At 38.3% G+C, this 19,309-nt stretch overlaps 1 protein-coding gene across 1 annotated transcript in view; it reads right to left on the bottom strand.

Annotated features, from left to right (window-relative positions):
* The window catches only part of NMNAT2 (nicotinamide nucleotide adenylyltransferase 2), a 187,127-nt gene that overhangs the window by 147,580 nt on the left and 20,238 nt on the right, over positions 1–19,309 (bottom strand). Inside the window, exon 3 of the mRNA XM_057725772.1 lies at positions 342–415. Within this exon, the coding sequence (XP_057581755.1) occupies positions 342–415 (74 nt within the window). The remainder of the gene's footprint in view (positions 1–341; positions 416–19,309) is intronic.

Raw genomic sequence — 19,309 nt, 5'->3', positions numbered from 1 at the left:
TGGGTATGAAATTCTGACACCTATCAGCTGGGCAATGCATTTTTATTGAGTGTGTGCCATGTGGCAGACACTTGATTTAGGGGCTGTGAACAAAACAAAGTCCCTGTTTTAACACAGCTCACATTCTAGAGGGCAAAACGGACCATAAACAAATCAAATAAAATAAACATAACGGTAACAGATACCAGAATGAAAAATAAAGTTGAATGAGAAGAAAAGGAAAGGGAAATTCTCTTTTATTCAAGGTGGTCAGGGATGGCCTCTCTGATAAGATGGGATCTGAGCAGCGACCTGAAACAAGTGAAGGAATGTGTCATCTGAATATCTGAGGAAGAACATACCTGGCAGGACAGCAAGTGCAAACAGCCTGAGGAGCAAGAGTATTTGGGAGTCTTCAGCAAGCACACCTGTATGGCTGGAGAAAAGAAAGCAAATGGAAAAGCAGGACAGATCATCTAGAGCCTCATAGGCCCTGGTTAGGGCTTTGGCTTTTTCACTGAGGGGGATAGGAAATCACTGGAGGGCTTTGAGTGGAGAAGTGACATGAGCTGACTTATACTTGAAAAGTACCATTTTGGCAGGAAATATAAATTTTGGAGTCATCAGTATAGTTTTATATTTAAGACCAAAGGATTAAATGAGGTCACCTAGGGAGTAACAGATATATATATATATACACACACACACACATATATATATCCATATAGAAGAAAAAAGGCCCTCAGAGTCAGCCCTGAGGCATACAAAATTAGTAACAATAGCTAACATTCATTGAATATCAGTAGAAGCTCAGGCATTATAAGTCATTTACAGATGTTAATTCATTTAACACTCACCATAATTCTATGAATTCAAATAATTTTCTCCCACTTTAGAGATGAGCATAAGGGAGAACAGAGAAGTGAAATAACTGGTCCTGGTAAGTATGGAGCCAGATTCAAACCCTAGTAGTTTTGGTTGAAGGCCCTGATGTTGATCCAAGGCTACTATTTCATCCTGATTCACTGCTACGCTATACAGGAACACCTTGTTTTATTGAGCTACACAGATACTGTGTTTTTTCCCAAATTGAAGGTTTGTGGCAACCCTGAGTCAAGCAACTATAGCTGCACCATTTTTTGCCAACATCATTTGCTCACTTTGGGTCTCTGTGTCACAATATTTCAAACTTTTTCATCATTATCATATTTGTTATGATAATCTACAATCCATTGTCTTCGATGTTACTATGGTAATTGGTTTGGAGCATCATGACCCACACCACATTGATAAATGTGTGTGTTCCAACTGCTCTAGTAACCAGCAGTTCCCCCATCTCTCTCCCTCTCCTTGGGCCTCCTTATTTCCTGAGACACAGCGATACTGAAATTAGGCCAATTAATAATCCTAGAATGGCCTCTAAGTGTTCAAGTGAAAGGAAGGGTCAATTGATGCGGCAAACTCCATCATTGTCTTATTTTAAGAAATTGTCACAGCCACCCCAACCTTCAGCAACCAGCACTCTGACCAGTCAGCAGCCATCAACACCCAGGCAAGATCATGTACCAGGCAAAATGATTACGACTTGCTGAAGGCACAGATGATAGTTACCGTTTTTTAGCAAAAAAGTATTTTTTTAATAAATTTATTTATTTATTTTATTTATTTATTGGCTGCATTGGGTCTTTGTTGCCGCACACGGGCTTTCTCATGTTGCTGCGAGTGGGGCAGGTACTCTTCATTGTGGTGGGCAGGCTCCTCATTGTAGTGGCTCCTCCTGTTGTGGAGCACGGGCCCTAGGTGTGTGAGCTTCAATAGTTGCAGCACATGGGCTCAGTAGTTGTGGCTCACGGGCTCTAAAGCACAGGCTCAACAGTTGTGGCGCATGGGCTTAGTTGCTCCATGGCATGTGGAATCTTCCCAGGGCAGGGTTCAAACCCATGTCCCCTGCATTGGCAGGCGGATTCTTTACCACTGCACCACCTAGGAAGTCCAAAAAAGTATTTTTTAATTAAGGTATGTGCATTGTATTTTTAGACATAACGCTATTTCAAACTTAACTGACCACAGTTTAGTGTAAATAGAAATTTTATATGCTCTAGGAAAAGAAAAAATTCATGTGACTCATTTTATTGCAATATTCACTTTATTGTGGTAGTCTGAAACCAAACCTGCAATATCTCTGAGGTATGCCTGGACTAACTATATTCATAAAAATGAGGATACCTATACCCACCAAACCACAGAGATGTGAAGATTACCAGTAATGTTTGTAGAACACCTAGCATATAGTAGATGGTCAATAAGTGATACCTCTTTTATAAAGGAGAGAATGGAACTTTGTAGCAGAAGTTTGAAGAACAGACTGAGAATTGCCTTATCAAGTCTTCAGGTTTTCCCTCCTTCATCCAGGAAAAATGGAAAAGTAGGCAACAAAATTCAATGTAACTTGCTGGAATGACTGGACACTCACTCAACTCTACAAGTTAATTTCAATAAGAAGAAAGGAAAAAATGTCCAATTCAACATCCCCACACAGAACAGTGGTCAATAAATATTTATTGATGAATTAAGTACAAAAATCTTTTTATTAGCCCAATGCTCAGAGAGGAACAATGAAACATGAATTTGTAACACAATGTAATAAATATATTTCAGTCTTGTAGGTTATGTCTCAAGTAATAGTTTAAATTCTATAGATTAGGTTAATTGGTTGTGACTCTGTGTCTTGTAATTTTCTTTGTGCTCATCTCTAATTTTTGTATCCCCAAAGAGGGCTCTGGAACTAGAATAGAAAAACACTGAAAGCAAATCTTAGTTCTGCAACTTGCTAATTGTTTGGCCTTGGGCAAGTCATTTATTGCTGAGACTGGAGATACAATAGTCCACCCTTATCCCTGGTTTCATTTTCGGAGATTTCAGTTACGCATGGTCAACCTCAGTCTGAAAATATTAAATGGAAAATTCCAGAGATAAACAATGAATAAGTTTTAAATTATATGCTGTTCTGATTAGCATGATGAAATCTCATGCCCTCTGGCTCCATCCTACTTAGGACCCCCAACCCCCAACATAACCTGTTCCTGACATCCAACCATAGACACTGTCATGCTGTATGATCCAGGATCGCCCAAAGCAGATGATCCTTCTTCTGACAAATCTTCAGAATGTCAATAGTAGCCTAATGCTATGTCATTCATCTCACTTCATCTCATCATGTAGGTGTTTTATTATCTCACATCATCACAAGAAGGGTAATAAGAAGAAATTTTTGAGAGAGACCATATTCACATAACTTTCACTACAGTATATTGTAGTTGTTCTATCTTATTACAATTGTTAATTTCTTACTGTGCCTAATTTATAAATTAAACTTTATCATAGGCATTTACATATAGTGAAAAACATAGTATATATAGAATTCGGTACCATCCCAAGTTTCAGGCATCCATGGGGGTCTTGGAAAGTATCCCCCATTGACAAGGCGGGACTACTGTACTATAATACATGCCCTGTGTACTTTATAGGGGTCCTATATGGATCAAGTAAGACCATGTGTGAGTAAATGAGGCTTCTTTTTTTTTTTTTTTTTTTTAAGCATATCATCAGCCTTAGGTCAAACTCTATAGTTGTTACATACAAAATATCTATTGTTTTTAAGTGTTTATTTGTTTCTATTGATGTTTCTGGGAATTCCAGTCTTAGAGAGTAATGGCTTTGGGAACATGCTAATAGTGTATATGTATCAACCAATGAAAACAAACATCAAAAAACATACTAACAACAAATTTATTCTCAGTGAAGATTCCAAGGCTGCTTCATAAGATATAGAAATAGGAATGTCAACCCTTGCATAATACATGTACCTTAATATATACCGTGATCTATTCTCAGGGGTGCTTATTTTAACTTAGGTAATATAATTTGGTCCAATATTTCAGCTTTCCAACAGCTGGGTAATTGCTTCAGGCTGAAAAGGAACCTGAGTCATTCTCCCACAGCCTAAACCTTGCAATCTGCTCTAGCCAGTTCAGTTTCCAAATGGCTCAATGTAGACAGTCCAACCCAGAAGCTTCCCTGCAATAAATATCTGTTCTGATGGGCAGGCTCAAGTGTCTATCGGGTCTGATTTGAAGTGTGCATATGTGAAGTCTAGCATAGGGAGATAAGCGGGTATGTATGCCCACTTATCTCCCTATTTACCCAGTCTGGATTAATCATCCATTTACATCACAAAGGATAAAACTCTTCCATGTTTATGAAGCTGGGTTCCAAAGTAATATTAGGGATCATCCTTCATAGGAAGTGCACAAAGTCACACACAAATGTGGCTCCTTCGTTCCTGGGATCAAATCAAATACTGAGTATTTATTTTATGTTTCCTGGTAAAAATATGACTCTGAGAAAAGAATACTATTCTGAGAAAACCATGACTCCTTGCAATTCTCTTCAGTTCTCTACATTTGTATAGTTCTCTCTCCTTTGTTTCCTCCACTTCTCTTGGGGGATACATCTAAAGTGATTGGCATTATTCTCTCGTTTTCCTCACAAGGAAATATTTTTACATCTGTGGGATGAAAAATGTCCCCAAGATTAAGATCCTCCTTCCTCCAGCTCTAAATCCCCCAGATCTCAAACATAATTTTTCTAATTATTCTAATCATATTTCAAAAATGAAAGATGTTTCCAAATTTTAAAACCTGATTATCAATTATAAACATACAAATTCTGCTGGCACCACAGTGAAAGAAAAAACGTGCATGGGTCTTTATAATCAATAAGCATTGTATACCATTAAAAATAAATTTCTTCAACTAACAGATATTTTCTGATTTATTTATCATGGCTTCTTTCAGATAATGGGGTGGGGGGCATGTACAAATCATCACTTTCATCTTGAGACCAAAGATCTCACTGCTTATCATAAAGTTTTCCCAAGAGAAATGGGAGACAGAAAAATCAGTTCTAACAGACTTAGCAAGAAGTATAATTGATTAAGAAGTAAAATAATTCCCTGAAATGACATCTGAGAATATCTCTGCCTCCCTCCTTTAAGTCACCCAAATGGAAAACACATTTGGCTCAAGGGAGCATTAAATAAAGGATAGGGGACTTAAAATACAAAATATTTTTTCCATTACATCAATACTTCACAATTTGGTTAAGTCAGATATAACATAGAAATTTAATCCCATCATTTCTCAAACTTAGGAGATGTAGAAAGAAGTCAGGGTTCCACTTCTAATACCCCAAAACCCCAAAATTAAACTTTCCCATGAAAAACAGGCCTATGAACTAGAGGAGGAATGATAAAGATGGTGTGACATGATACTTTTTATTACCTCTACCATGGCTCTAGAGAAGTAGCTCAGACCAAAAGATTATCCTGGGATATAATGAATAGCATGGTAACTATAGTTAACAATATTGTACTGCATATTTGAAAGTTACTGAGAGAGTAGATCTTAACAGTTCTCATCATAAGATAAAAAGTTTTTTGTAACTATGTATGGGGACAGATATTAACCAGACTTGTGATCATTTTGCAATATATACATATAATCAAATCATTATTTTGTACAGCTGAAACTAATGTAATGTGTTTTTTGTGTGTTCTTTTGTTTGTTTTCTTTTGTTTTTGTGGGATCTTAGTTCCCCAACCAGGGATCGAACCCACGCCCCCTGCAGTGGAAGTGCAGAGTCCTAACCATTGGACCGCCAGGGAATTCCCTAATGTAATGTTATATGTCAATTATATATTATTATTATTATTTTGGCCATGCCATGTGGTTTGTGGGATCTTAGTTCCTGACCAGGGATTGAACCTGGGCCCTTGGCAGTGAAAGCGCAAAGCCCTAACCACTGGAATTCCCAATTATACCTCATTTAAAAAAAAAAAATGACTATCCTAACAAGGGAATGGGTGGATCACTAAACTATACTGTGGAATGTGAGGGTCACCGAAGCAAAAGACAAATGCAAATATAGTCCCCACTCCATCTTTTTTTTCCCATGTGGCCCTAAATTTGTAATACTAATGTCTCCACTATATTAAATAACTAGCATAGGGTATTTGCATCTGGAGACCACTATTACAGCACTAATCTGTTACTTATGAAAATAAGTTTGTTAAAGAATTTTTGTTTCCCAATTTAAATGAAAAAGAAGTGAATAAAGTGAGACAAAGGAATAGGTGGGATAGTGGGGGGAAAAAACACGTACCTTACTTTCCAGCCAATTCCTTCCTAAATATCTCCAGAATTGTTCCATTTTTCTTTATCTTTCTGCTACTTTCCAGCTTTAGGCCACCTTGCTGTCACTCTTTAATTACCGAAGAATTCTGGCTGGACTTCCTGCCAGTAATCTTTCCCTTCCCTAAGCCATTTTTCATATTCCAGCCAAAGGGATATTTCTCTAAAATATAAATCAAATCGTATCACTCCCTGGCTTTGAATCCTTCAATGGCTTCCCGCAGCCCTCAGAATACTATCCAAACTCTTAAAAACCTAACAAGTCCCCTCATGATCTGGCTTCTAATTGCCCCCTCTCCTCACCCTATTCCCTTTACTCCAGCCACACTGAATTTCATTTAGGCATCAAATGTGGTATGCTCTCTCTTAGCCAGCAAATGCAAACCTGAATCTACTTAATTTACTTCCTGAGCCTCCTGTGAGCCTCATAGGACTGAGTTAATGACTCTCTCATAGGTGCTATTTTTCTTGTATCACAGCATAAGCACAGGGTCCTGCATGGTGACTGCCTTTTGATTTGCTCACACTCTTCACCGACATTTATTCAGACCCAACCGTGTGCAAGGACAGTGTGCTCAGCACCCTGCATTCATTATCCATTTAATTTTCACTGAATCTCAGTTAAATAGGTTCTTCGATTATACTTTACAGATGAGGAAACTGAGACTTAGACGAGTAACTTGTTCAAGTTCACACAGCTAATAAGTTGGGGAGGCAGGCTTTGAACCTGGATAGTCAACCTGATACTTCTAGTACCCAACTCACCCCAAACCTCCATGAGAGCTTGAACAGCTTCTATCTTGTTCACCATTATATCGCTAGTGACTGTCACAGTCTGGCACATAGCAAGGGCTCAAAAACTATTGGTTTCATAAATGTGGCATGATTTTTGCTTATGGTAGGCTCCACTCTATGCATAAGTTTTTATTCTTATTCTGAGTTGGATGTCTTAAAAACTAAGGATTGCGCCAAATAAATCCTAACAGGTATTTGTGAAGCCTGTAACTATAAGATCTGTGTGCCTTTTCTTTCCCTCTCCTCTCAAGCTCTCTTTTAGACCATAGTTGTGTTGTTCATTCTGGAAGGAATAAAGTCACTCCCTGGAACAGGTTATTGTCAGCTGGAAGTAGACAGCCATCCTCAAAGCCCTCTATGTATGTTCCTCAACTTTAGGGCTTGAAAAGTTAGAAACAACATTTCTCACACTCCCTTGCAGTCAGACTTCTGGATACTAATTACATTCAACCGGGGGATGCCCTGTGTGAGATGTGGAAGGCAAAAGTGATGTGAAAGGCATCTTACTATTGCTCTTGCTGCTAAGCAACACTGCTGAGGTGTGTTTGAAGCCAGAACCCACATCCAGCAGTCCCCAAATTCTCGTCACAAAAGTCATGGGTGTTGAGAGGCAGTTTAGCAGCTTTCTGTGGACTACAGCTGCCACAGTGTGCCCTTGAAATCTAGAGTCATGTGGCCCCTAACCTGAGTTTCTTTAGCTCTCCCAATGAATTTTATAAGCACTTAGTCCCTTGTTTTTAATCCCTTTCTGTTTGAAATACCTAGAGTTGTCTGTTTCTTGAATTGAAACCCACCTGCCACATTGCCTTAAAAGCTGTATCTAGCTGTACCCACTTTTTGTGTGGGCAAGAGCAAATTATATGTAAATGTAGTTATTTTGGAAATGTAAATATGCAGTGAATAGGAAATTGATTGACATGAATTAGAATAATGGGTGAAAGAATTATAGGTTTTGTGTGTGTATGTTTCACGAGTAGGGAAAGGGAGATGGTGGGAAGGATGAATCAAGCAGAATGACAGATGACTAGGAAAAGAGGGACAGAAAAATTAGCAGAGAACCCTAGGGTTCTACAAGGGAATAGCAGAGCAGAATTAATAATCAGTTTTTATGAAGAACTTGATCCCATAATTGTTTATATGTGTGGAGCCATTTAGAGCTCACAGTGCTTTCACGCATGTTATTCTATTTGATTCTTGTAATAAATGATGTTGTGAACTAAGCTTTTGCAGGCTCTGTTATGGATTTTTCACATGAGCAAAGAAAGCAAGGCCCAGGGAGTTTAAGTGACTTCCTCAGGGTTACAGCTAATAAGTGAGTAGATCAGAAACTTGACTCCAAACTCCAGTATCCTACTCCAGGCTGCTGGCTACAGAAATCACATTGGCTTAAAAATGAGGGAGAACTGAGGCATTCAGACTGTCAAGGATGATAGCCATACTATTTTAAATTTGAACACAAAGCCTGTAGAGCCCAGTCATAAAGACCTTTGCCTTGCTCTGGATTAGGAGGTGCCTTTCTTTGTTCTTTCCCAGTCACTAAGCCCTGAGAGGTAAGACTTGAGAGGCCTGGCAGTGGAGTTGAGGAGCAAAGTGGATTCAGTCTCTAGGCTGGACAGTTAAAATTTGGTATTTTGTAAACAGTCTTGGCTTCATGTTCCCATAATGTAGTAAAGTCATTCTTGTGCTTAAAATTCTGGCTGAGTTCCCATCACTTATTATAGAGAAAGGCACGGGAGCAAATTAAGAGTAACTTTTGGTTCTAAGGTCACATTAAAGACAGGACCCTTTGAATGCTCTGGTGTGACTCATGGTGAATGGGATGCCTTCTTTGCAGGGGGCCCCTGATGTCTGTGTCCACCTTCCACAGCCCTTATACTCCCTATCACCTCTGTCCATCCTCCTCTAAGGTGAAGATAGGCAGGGATCTTGCTTGGGGAACAGAGAGAGCTGTCTCTACAGGGGCAGTGTCATGTACAAATAGCTACTGAGAAGTAGCATGGGAGAGGGAAGGATAATAAGCAGTCAATTGGGGGAACCAAAAGGAGTTGTTCTACTATTTATTTCCTCTGCCTGGAAGACACTTTGGTATCTGGTGAAAGGATGACAGTCCTCAGTCCCCTGCATAACCGGCATGATGATAAACACAGATGCATCTGGCCCTGATTTTGGAATTGTGGGGATGAGGGAAGCTTCCTTTAGTTGCTCCCTTGGTTAACTACTCCTCCACCCTATACACATAAAAGATGCACATCTTAAACAGGGTTGCAGGGGGAGGTACAGAAAAAAATGCTTAAGAAGCTTGGTAGAGCCATTTGGGTACAAAGAATACATTTATCCCAGGTGATTAGTGTTCATTCCTTAAAGCTTCCTCTGGAGGATTAGTTCTTAGCCTTCTCTGGTTAGCCCAGTCCTGAATGAAAAGGTGCTTTTTAAACTGACAGACATACAAGTTACTAAAATTATTCTATATTTTTATATCAAACTAACTCAATTTATCTTCTTTCCAATTAGTCTGAATGAGTGTGATATATAGAGACTGCAGTTATTTAAGAAAGAAATTCCAGAGTCAAAGAAGAGGGTGGTTGAGATGCTTTTTCGCTCACCGAAATCGGAGGTAGCCTTTGAGACAGATGGTAGGAAAGATACTTTTATGTGTGTGGTAGACACTGTTGGTTGCCAGTTCTCTTCTTCCTTTTTTTTAGGCTGTCACTCCCAGCTCTCTTTGAGGCCAGTGTGGTTATGTGACCCAGTTCTGGCCAATGACACATGAGGGAAATTAGGCTGGGGTGGCAGGAGGAATTTACTCCTGTGAATGTTTATTTCTGATAAAAACAGAGATGAGAGTTCAATACAATTGTATGAAAATCTGATCTTGGAGCTGCAGCAACAATATCATTACCATGAGATGACTATCTGAGGATGAACATTCAACACTCAAGGATGTCAGAGTAAAAAGATATATATATTGCTATATCTTTAATGACATCATTGAGCTGCTTCCCAACCCTGGAACCACCTATCTCCAGACCCATTTGACACCTCTGTGTAAATTAGAAACGATGCTTCTTCCTGTAGGTGGATTTCAAGTCCTACTTATTTCCTTTGCCAAGTGCCCTGGTGCCATTATAGATCACCAACTTGCCTCCTTAAGTACATCAGAGGGCTGCCTCTGTTCAAAGGACTCAGGTGCCAATTCCAAATAAGGGGGAGAAGGCAATGAGATCTAATTTAATTTTGAGATTGACTGACTAAAATTTGGGTTGTTGTTACTGTTATTGCTTTTCATTTTAAACAATGAACTTGTTTTTAACTCCAAATCCAATATTAGATTTTTCACTATTCAATACTGCACCCCAAAATACAACTCTGGGAAAAATACTAGTTGGTACAAAATTCTTTTTTAAGTTTGTACTACCATACTTCTGCCAATAACCTGGTAAAACCGTATCGAAGCAATATAACCATTTGCAATATGAAACTGCTGTGGTGCAGATTATTTAATTCTCCTACTCCTCTGTTTAAACCAGTAGAAGCACTGCTTTTGTATAATTAGCATGACATCATTTATCCTTCACTTGATGCAAATAAATTTACATATTAAGTCAGCCACTACTCATTAGTTGGCACCATGTCATTTTCATCACGTTTAATCAAAGTTTCAAGTTATTAAATAACTTAAGCCAAAGTATTTTTCTGTGAACATATCTTTCCAATTAATGTTACGACGATACAAGCTTAGTTGTGCCTACATAACAGGTGGAATTAACCAATATGAGTACAGCCATATACGCAGGACAATTATTATCCCTTCAAGAAATGCAAATTAATAGGAGTCTGACATCTTTTTCCACTCATTTAATATTTTTTTTTTGACTTATAATAATCAATGTTTATTTCTGGCTCTCGTTATATGTCCATCCTTGCTTAGCTGCAGTCCTTAGATGAAGCACTACCTCTTCATCCAGAGTTAGGCTAATAGAGGAGCCTCTGTTGGGGTCCATGAGCATTCATGGCTAAGGGAAAAGAAACATGGTAAACCACACACTGCCTCTTTTTTTTTTTTAATTTTATTTTATTTATTTATTTATTATCATTTAATATTATATGCTGTTACTTTAGGTATTCATTAGTACAAACTGACCTAGAAACAAACATGGGGACTAAGATTACATGACAAGTTTGAGAATAATCTTAGATGATCATAAAATATAAACACAACATTTTAAAAATCCTCTTTGAACTCTTAGATGCGTTTGAAAACTTTGAGATAATGCATTCATTACAATAGGCTGGAAGCCTGAATAGACTAAGCAATCATCGTTAAGTAGACTCAGATGTTACAACTAAACAGGATACTATATATATTATTGTATGTGTGTGTGTATATACATACACACATATATGTATACATATATACACTTATATATAACAATTTTAAGAATTACCATAAAGCTACAGTAATCAAGACTGTGTGGAATTGGCAAAAGGATAGACACATAGATCAATGGAACAGAAGAAGCCAGAAATAATCAACTGATTTTTAATAATGTGCAAAGACAGTTCAGTGGGGAAAATATAGTCTTTCCAATAAATGGTACTGAAACAATTCAGCATACATATGCAAAAGAAAGAAAGAAAAAAAAAGGAACCATGTCACAGACTTCACACCTTATGCAAAAATTAAATCGAAGTGGACCATATATCTCAATGTAAAATGTAGAAATATCAAGTTTCTAGAAGAAAATGTAGAAATTTGCATTATCTTGGATTTGGTAATAAGTTTTTAGATATAACACCAAAAGCACAATCCATAAAAAGAAAAAATTGATAAACTGGGCTTATCAAAATTACAAAGCTTGGCTTTGCAAACAAACAACTAACCATGGTTAAGAAGAATGACAAGACAAAGCTATAGATTAGAGAAAATATTTTCAAATCACATATCCAATAAGGGACTTAGAGCCAGAATATAAAAAACTGCTTTCACTCAACAAGAAAACACCCCCCCAAAAAGATGGGCTACTTTTCCAAAGAAATTATACAAATGGCATATAAGCAAATGAAAAGACGCTCAAAGTCATTAATCATTAGGAAAATTAAAATGCAAATCAGGGCTTCCCTGGTGGCACAGTGGTTAAGAATCCGCCTGCCAATGCAGGGGACACAGGTTCGAGCCCTGGTCCAGGTAGACCCCACATGCTGCGGAGCAACTAAGCCTGTGCGCCACGTCTACTGAGCCTGTGCTCTAGAGCCCGTAAGCCACAACTACTGAGCCCATGTGCCACAACTACTGAAGCCTGCTCACCTAGAGCCCATGCTGTGCCACAAGAGAAGCCACCACAATGAGAAGCCTGTGCACCACAACGAAGAGTAGCCCCCACTCACTGCAACTACAGAAGGCCCATGTGCAGCAACGAAGACCCAACACAGCCAATCAATCAATAAATATTTATTTATTTAAAAAAAATAAAATGAAACGAAAAACACAAGATACCTCTGTTCACCTACTAGAATGACTAAAAAAAATTTTTTTTTAGTTAACAATTCCAAATGCTTGTTACAATGTTGTGCAACAAGCACTCAGTCATTGCTTGTGGAAATACAAAATGTACAGCTAATTTGGCAGTTTCTTAACAAAGTAAAACATACACATGATATGGCCTGCCAATCCCAATCCTAGGCAATTATGAAAGTGAATAGAAAAAGTTGTACATATAGAAGTCTATAAATGAATATTTACAGTAGCTTTATTCATAATCACTAAAACCTGGAAGAAACTGAGATGTCCTAAGAGATGAACAGATTCACAAACTGTAATACATCTGTACAATAGAATGCTACCCAGCAATTTTTACATGAACTCTTGATTCACACAACAACATAGATGAATCTTAAATGCATTTGGTAAGTGAAAGAAGCCAGTTCTAAAAGACTACATGCTGTATGATTCTATTTAACTGGCATTCTGCAAAAGGAAAAACTGTAGAGACAGAAAATATAGATCAAGGCTTCCCTGGTGGTGCAGTGGTTAGGAATCTGCCTGCCAATGCAGGGGACACAGGTTCAATCCCTAGTCCAGAAAGTTCCCACATGCCGCAGAGCAACCAAGCCTACGTGCCACAACTACTGAAGCCTGTGTGCGCAAGTCCCTGCAAGCCACAACTACTGAGTCCACACACTGCAACTACTGAAGCCTGTGTGCCTAAAGCCCATGCTCCACAACAAGAGAAGCCACTGCAACAAGCAGCCTGCGCACCGCAATGAATAGTAGCCCCTGCTTGTTGCAACAAGAGAAAGCCCTCACACAGCAACGAAGACCCGACACAAACATTAAAAAAAAAGAATAAAAAAGAAAATACAGATCAGTGGTTGCCAGGAGTTAGGAAGAGGTTGACTGCAAAGGGACTGGCACATGGCACACCTTAGATGCTGGAAATCACTGCGGTGGTGGATATGTGACTCTCTGCATTTGCCAACACCCATAGAAGGTTACACCTAGTCTAAGAAGGTGTAATTTACCGTAAAACTAAGAGTGAAATTTACTGTATGCAAATTTTCAAAATCAACCAGGATGGTGGGGGGAGTAAGGGTGGGAGGATCCCAGGATGGAATGCAGACTAACAAATCTAACTATACTATAAATATATGACATAACCTAACTGAAATGGATGGGGGGAAATGAGCTGACCAAAGTCATTTTAGAAATGTGTTTCAACTGGCTATCATAAGGCTAAAGTACATGCAACTGTACATAAATGCCTTAATTTCCTTGGTAAATTTGTTTCTCACAGGTGTATAAGTAATTCTGAAACTACTGTGCATGTATACTAGGGTTGAACAAATAAGCAAATAAATTGTAGCTAATGAAAGCCAGGTTTCTCACTGTCAAAGAAAGAAGTTACAAATAAGCAGAGAAGGCTAGAAGGAATCCTGTAGTTCTAAATTAAAATTGAGTCTATATGTATGAATTCACTATGTGTGTATAAACAGGAAGAAAGATTCAGAAATAGATATAAATTTGTGTGTACATATGAGTTAGCAAATTCATACATTTCCCTTTCTATCTGCTCAAATGGCCTAGAAGCAATAGCACCCCATTAGCAATGAGCACCCGGACCTTGCCTTCTAATTATCATTCTCCAATAAAGAAACCAAGACTCTTTGAAGAAATGGCTGATTCTATGACTGGAATGAGAAAAAATACAAATCTGGAGCTTCCTGTAGTTCCACAAAGTAAGGAAGTGCTAAAAAAATAAGGGATAAGGCATGTCCCGTAAAGGATAAGGTCTTTGGGGCATTCAAGACTGCTCACACATTCTGTATTATGCTAGAAAGACTTCACAGGACTCAGCATATCGTTGCACTAATGACTAAAATCTATTACAATGACACAGTAAGGTTACGTAGCAGATAACTAAGGGAAAAAGACACATTGGCCAGAGTCTGGAGAAATCCACCCACAGGTTTTCTATACTTTCCCTTCTGGTCCAGGAGAGGACACACTAAGTGTGTTCCCTTTGCTAGCAGTGAAACTGCAGTGGCACATGTGTAATGTTTCTCCTAGGGAAGCCCCTTTGAGACTCAGCATTTAGGGGTTTTACTGGGGACTAGTTATGCAGGCATGCTTTGGCTGGCATCTATCAAAATTCCAGGCTCTCAGAAGGAAATAGGTATTCAGTGTCTTAAATGGGCAAAACAACCTTACCAGTATAGAGAATCTTCCATATCAGTGCGGGGAAGTTTTCATAAGCCAAGTTCACAGATGCCAGCCAAGGGCAACCTTGCAAGCAGGCTCTTCTAAAGATAGCAGCCTCTGGCCTGCTGTGTTAACTCTTTCCTCTACAGGCTATATCAAAAGGACACAGGACCCATGGCCAAAATTGGAACAATCTGAACAACAAAATAATTACAGTGTTGGATTATAATCCAAAGAATAAAATAGATATCCATGAGTCTATACTGCTATATGTAAGTGAATGAAATAAAAAAATAAATGGTTGGGGGGGGGGAGGAGGGGAAACAAATCTTTGTTACAGGAGAGATTCAAATACTAATATGGAAGGAATTAAAGAAATTGAAAATCACCATTAGAGCACCACAGCAATAATTGCTGCAAGCAAGATCCCCTAAAATTATTAGGTGAAACTGAGGAGAAACAGAATATTTGCATAGCTTCAAGGTATCTCACGAAAGAAAAAAAATTCATTCTTGTGGTGGTTTAAGCATTTGTTCACAAATTCTTTAATAATCATTCTTCTAGAAAGTGAAGCCTAATTCCCTTCTCCTTGAGTATAGATTGGATTTATTGACTTCTAGCAAATAGAGTATGGAAAGGGAAAAACAATAACTTTACAGTGCAGAAAACTGGTAGATCCCAGCTCAACCATGTGATCAAAGTTAACATCATCAGTTATAAGTCATGTTGATACCATGTATCCCTCATGTGATATAATCGGAAGGGCACTTCACTCTGTGATATCATTTCCAAAAATCCATAAGTTTAGTCTAGCCATGAGAAAGCATCAGAAAAATCCCAATTCAGGGATATTCTACAACATACATGATCCGTAGTCTTTAAAATTGTCAAGGTCATGAAAAACAAGGAAAGATTGAGAAATTATCACAGATTTAAGGGAATGTAGATGCAATGACTAAGTGTAACATGGACCAAAAAAGGACATTAATGGAAAAACTGCTGAAATCAGAATTTAGTTGGTAGCTTAGTTAATAGTATCGTACTAAGGTTAATTTCACAGTGTCAGTCATTGTACTATGGTTACACAACATGTTAATGTCAGGGGAAGCTAGATGAAGGATATCCATGAGCTCTCCAACTATATTTGCAACTTTTCTGTAAATCCAAAGTTACTTCAAAACAAGCACAAAAGATTTTTAAGCACTTAGGCTGGCACATACTAGTTGTTAACTGATGTATGCTTCTCTTGGTTAATTTACTTGGTAATCATTCCCAGAGGTTGATAGTGATAGGAAATCTCTCTTGTTGCCTTTACTCCAAATAAAAAGTGTATTTCTAAGGATGAATGATTTTAGTGGCACTTAGAAGCTTGGAGAATTTCATTGTCCTTAGAAAGAACAATATCATGATGGAAAGATACCAGGCTGACAGTTCTAAATGTTAGTGCTTTTGGTCAATTTTTTGAGTTGCTGGGGATACCTTGGCTTTACCGTCCTATCAGTGGAGACTATTTTCCGAGTGCCAACATGGCTGGAGAAGTAAGTCTGGACCCGTGACCACTCAGGGGTAAGATGAGCTGGCTACATACATCCCTACAGCTGGCCTCAACCCTACTAGCCCAATTATCCAAGCCTGTGTTCTTGAGGTTGTTTGGAAACGTATGGCTCGGGATGCCCGAATCAAAGCAACACTGCAGCCAGAGATACCTAAAAATGGGACAGTGTGAAAAAATGTGGCCAATATGGGCCTTACCGCTGGCCCTAAGGGTTCCAGACATTACTAACTACAATAGTGGTCAAGTGAGAGGCTAATGAAGGGTGAAGAGACAGCTTTTGAATATTGTAAGCTATATTGTAGTCTTACCTGTGCTTCATCCTACATTAAGATATTTTTTTCTCCCACTGGAAATGAACTTTGTAGTTTTACCTGGCTAAGCTCTTTCTTGCTCAGTGGCTTTTGTAAAACTACAGTGAAGTCGTTTTTTCTTATTATTTATGCTCCCACGTACTTCCAAAAAGGATCTAAGATGGCTTATTCCCCAAACAATTTTGCTAACCCTAGGCCTTCATTCTCTTCCAGACCATCTGTTCCTTTTCACCATGAAGTCATAGTACTAAATTTGTGACAGTACAATCATTTCCATGGCAACAGGATGTGGTCTTCACCACTGAATCCTGATTTCACTCTGACCAAGATCAAGCAGCAGGAAGATCAGGAAGTATATCCTGACATTTTCTATTCTTTTTCAAGTTTTGTTTCTCTCTGAAAAAGTTCTTATTTTTGATTCTAAAAACTTATACTCAGCCTAGATATGTGGTTTTGCACAGTTTACATACGAAACATTCTTTCAGTAAAAAATTAGATATGCAAGCCAAAAAATAAGTTGAGAATAGTCACACAAGCCTACACACACACACACACAGACACTATGATTTATAAACTTGTTTGACAATGGGATGTTTAGCAAATACCTTTCTCATTTGTATAGAAGAAAAGAGAACACAAAATCCATTGAAAAGACATGAAACTTCTAAGCCTAAGAAATTTGCTTTGATGACTGTGATAAGCAGTGGAAGGCAGCTGACCTAGTTCCTATTCAATGCTTTCCTTATCTTGCCGAGCACAAAGAAAACATCAGAGGGTTTTCCCATGTGAGACCAGAGCAAGGTAGATACATGGCCGGCCTTGTTTATATAAATGACTAATACCTGGATATTTTATCCATTTGTTTTAATCACACTCAGCTTAATTACACAATCTTTGGAGAGACTCCTTAGAACACCATTTGCTGTACTGTGAAATTGAGTAAAGGGCATGAACTTTGAAAAGAGAACTAGTTACTGAAATATCAGAAAATACCTGATTGGTGCATTGTTAGCAATCTTACAGGACAGATGGCAAGGTGTGTTACAAGGAGGCTCTGCTGGACATGCCACATAACATATTATATATTAAAACAGATTATATATGTCATATTATATATGTTACATATTATACAATACATATAACATATTAAAAATGTATCATAATATATAACATATGCTATGTGTATTATATGTATATAACAGAAGTATAACATGCAAGAACTATCTTCGCTCTTCTTCTGTTCTCCCCCAGCTTCCACGTTGAGTTAATGGGGTAAACAGGGGGAGATAGTGGAAGAAAGGGTGATGAGAGCTAGAAAAAATAGCTAGAGGAGAAGCTAAAGTGATTTATATTAATTTTTTAAAAGGTAAGAAATTACCTACAGTGGAAAAGATGTGGAACGAAGAGGAAGTAGAAATAGAAAGTAGACAAGTGAGAGATAAGGGGAGTGACTGAAAAGCTGAAAAGGAGTATTTTGACAGCAGTTCCCCTGTGATGTGGGTGCTTTGGGGGAAATAAAAAGAAATGGAGGATTTTAAAGTTATGTTGTTTGTTATGATTCACCTCTTGCTACCTCTTCAAGACTTCAGTGAAGACAAATTATTTTTCAAAGCTCTTTAGAGATGGCTTTGTAATTCTTCTGAATGAGACAAAATGTTCAGATAGACACTAAGGCTGGAGTAAGCCCATTTCTGATTTTACAAATATATCATCAGACTCTCTTGAGGAAAAAGACCAGCAGTGCCACCACTACTGCTACCTTTTACCCTTGGAAAATATGTTGACCAGAGCTGTCCCACTACCAAGTCATGTCATATTTATAGTGGCCAGAAATGGGTGGCATGCTATGGTCTAGAGTTTCTAACTCTAATGAAATGTAATTTTAGCCTTAAAGAATTTAGGAATTTAGATGATCACACATGGAAGAGTGGGAAAAGGCACTGACTGCTTTAGGGAGGCCTAAGGCCAAGCCCTAAACACAGTCTTTGAGGACTGAGAAGGCAAGACCAGACTACAGAGAGCACCATGACACCTAAAGGACAGGCCTCGCTGATAATGAGATGTCACATTCAGGCTTGCTCCAATCTGATACTGATCTGAGTCATGTTACTGATTGTGACTGGTCAGAAAATGCAGAGCCTCCTGCTGTGCTCACGTACAGGACTATGGCAGTAAGTGGTAAGGAAGACTTTGCATGAAGGTCATCATCACTTTTGATGTCATCAACATTTTCTAAGTATAGACATCATAATGGAGAATATGTAATGATTTGGGGAGGGTAAGGTAAAACAAGATGGGAGAGAGCATCAGGACCGCTATTCCCCACTGTCCTGCATAACATTAGTTCATAAAATGTACTGTGATTTTTTTTTCTTAAGTTTCGGTGGGAAGCTAATTTTGGACACATTGCACAATTTCCTTCCCTTGGGGAAATACATACTGTATGTTATAGGCTCTGTTTGTTGCCCAAACTTATTTGGTGATAGAACACATTATTTAGCAACATCTATTAACATCCAAAGAGGCTACTATTATTCAGAACACATACTCTTTAATATTAGGGTAGATTATGTGCAGAAACCACTTTATATCAGGTTATGTTACTCTTATATCTTAAAAAAAATACTGAGGGAGACAGGCCCATTTGTCAAGCTATACCAAATTACAGTGACTTTTGAACTTCCTGTAGTTTCAGTGTAGGGCTTCACCCTACTATACTGGC

This window comes from Hippopotamus amphibius, chromosome 3, assembly GCF_030028045.1.
Source record: "Hippopotamus amphibius kiboko isolate mHipAmp2 chromosome 3, mHipAmp2.hap2, whole genome shotgun sequence".
Taxonomy (NCBI): domain Eukaryota; kingdom Metazoa; phylum Chordata; class Mammalia; order Artiodactyla; family Hippopotamidae; genus Hippopotamus; species Hippopotamus amphibius.
Note: the sequence above shows the minus strand (reverse complement) of the source record. Positions and strands in the feature narration are given on the sequence as shown.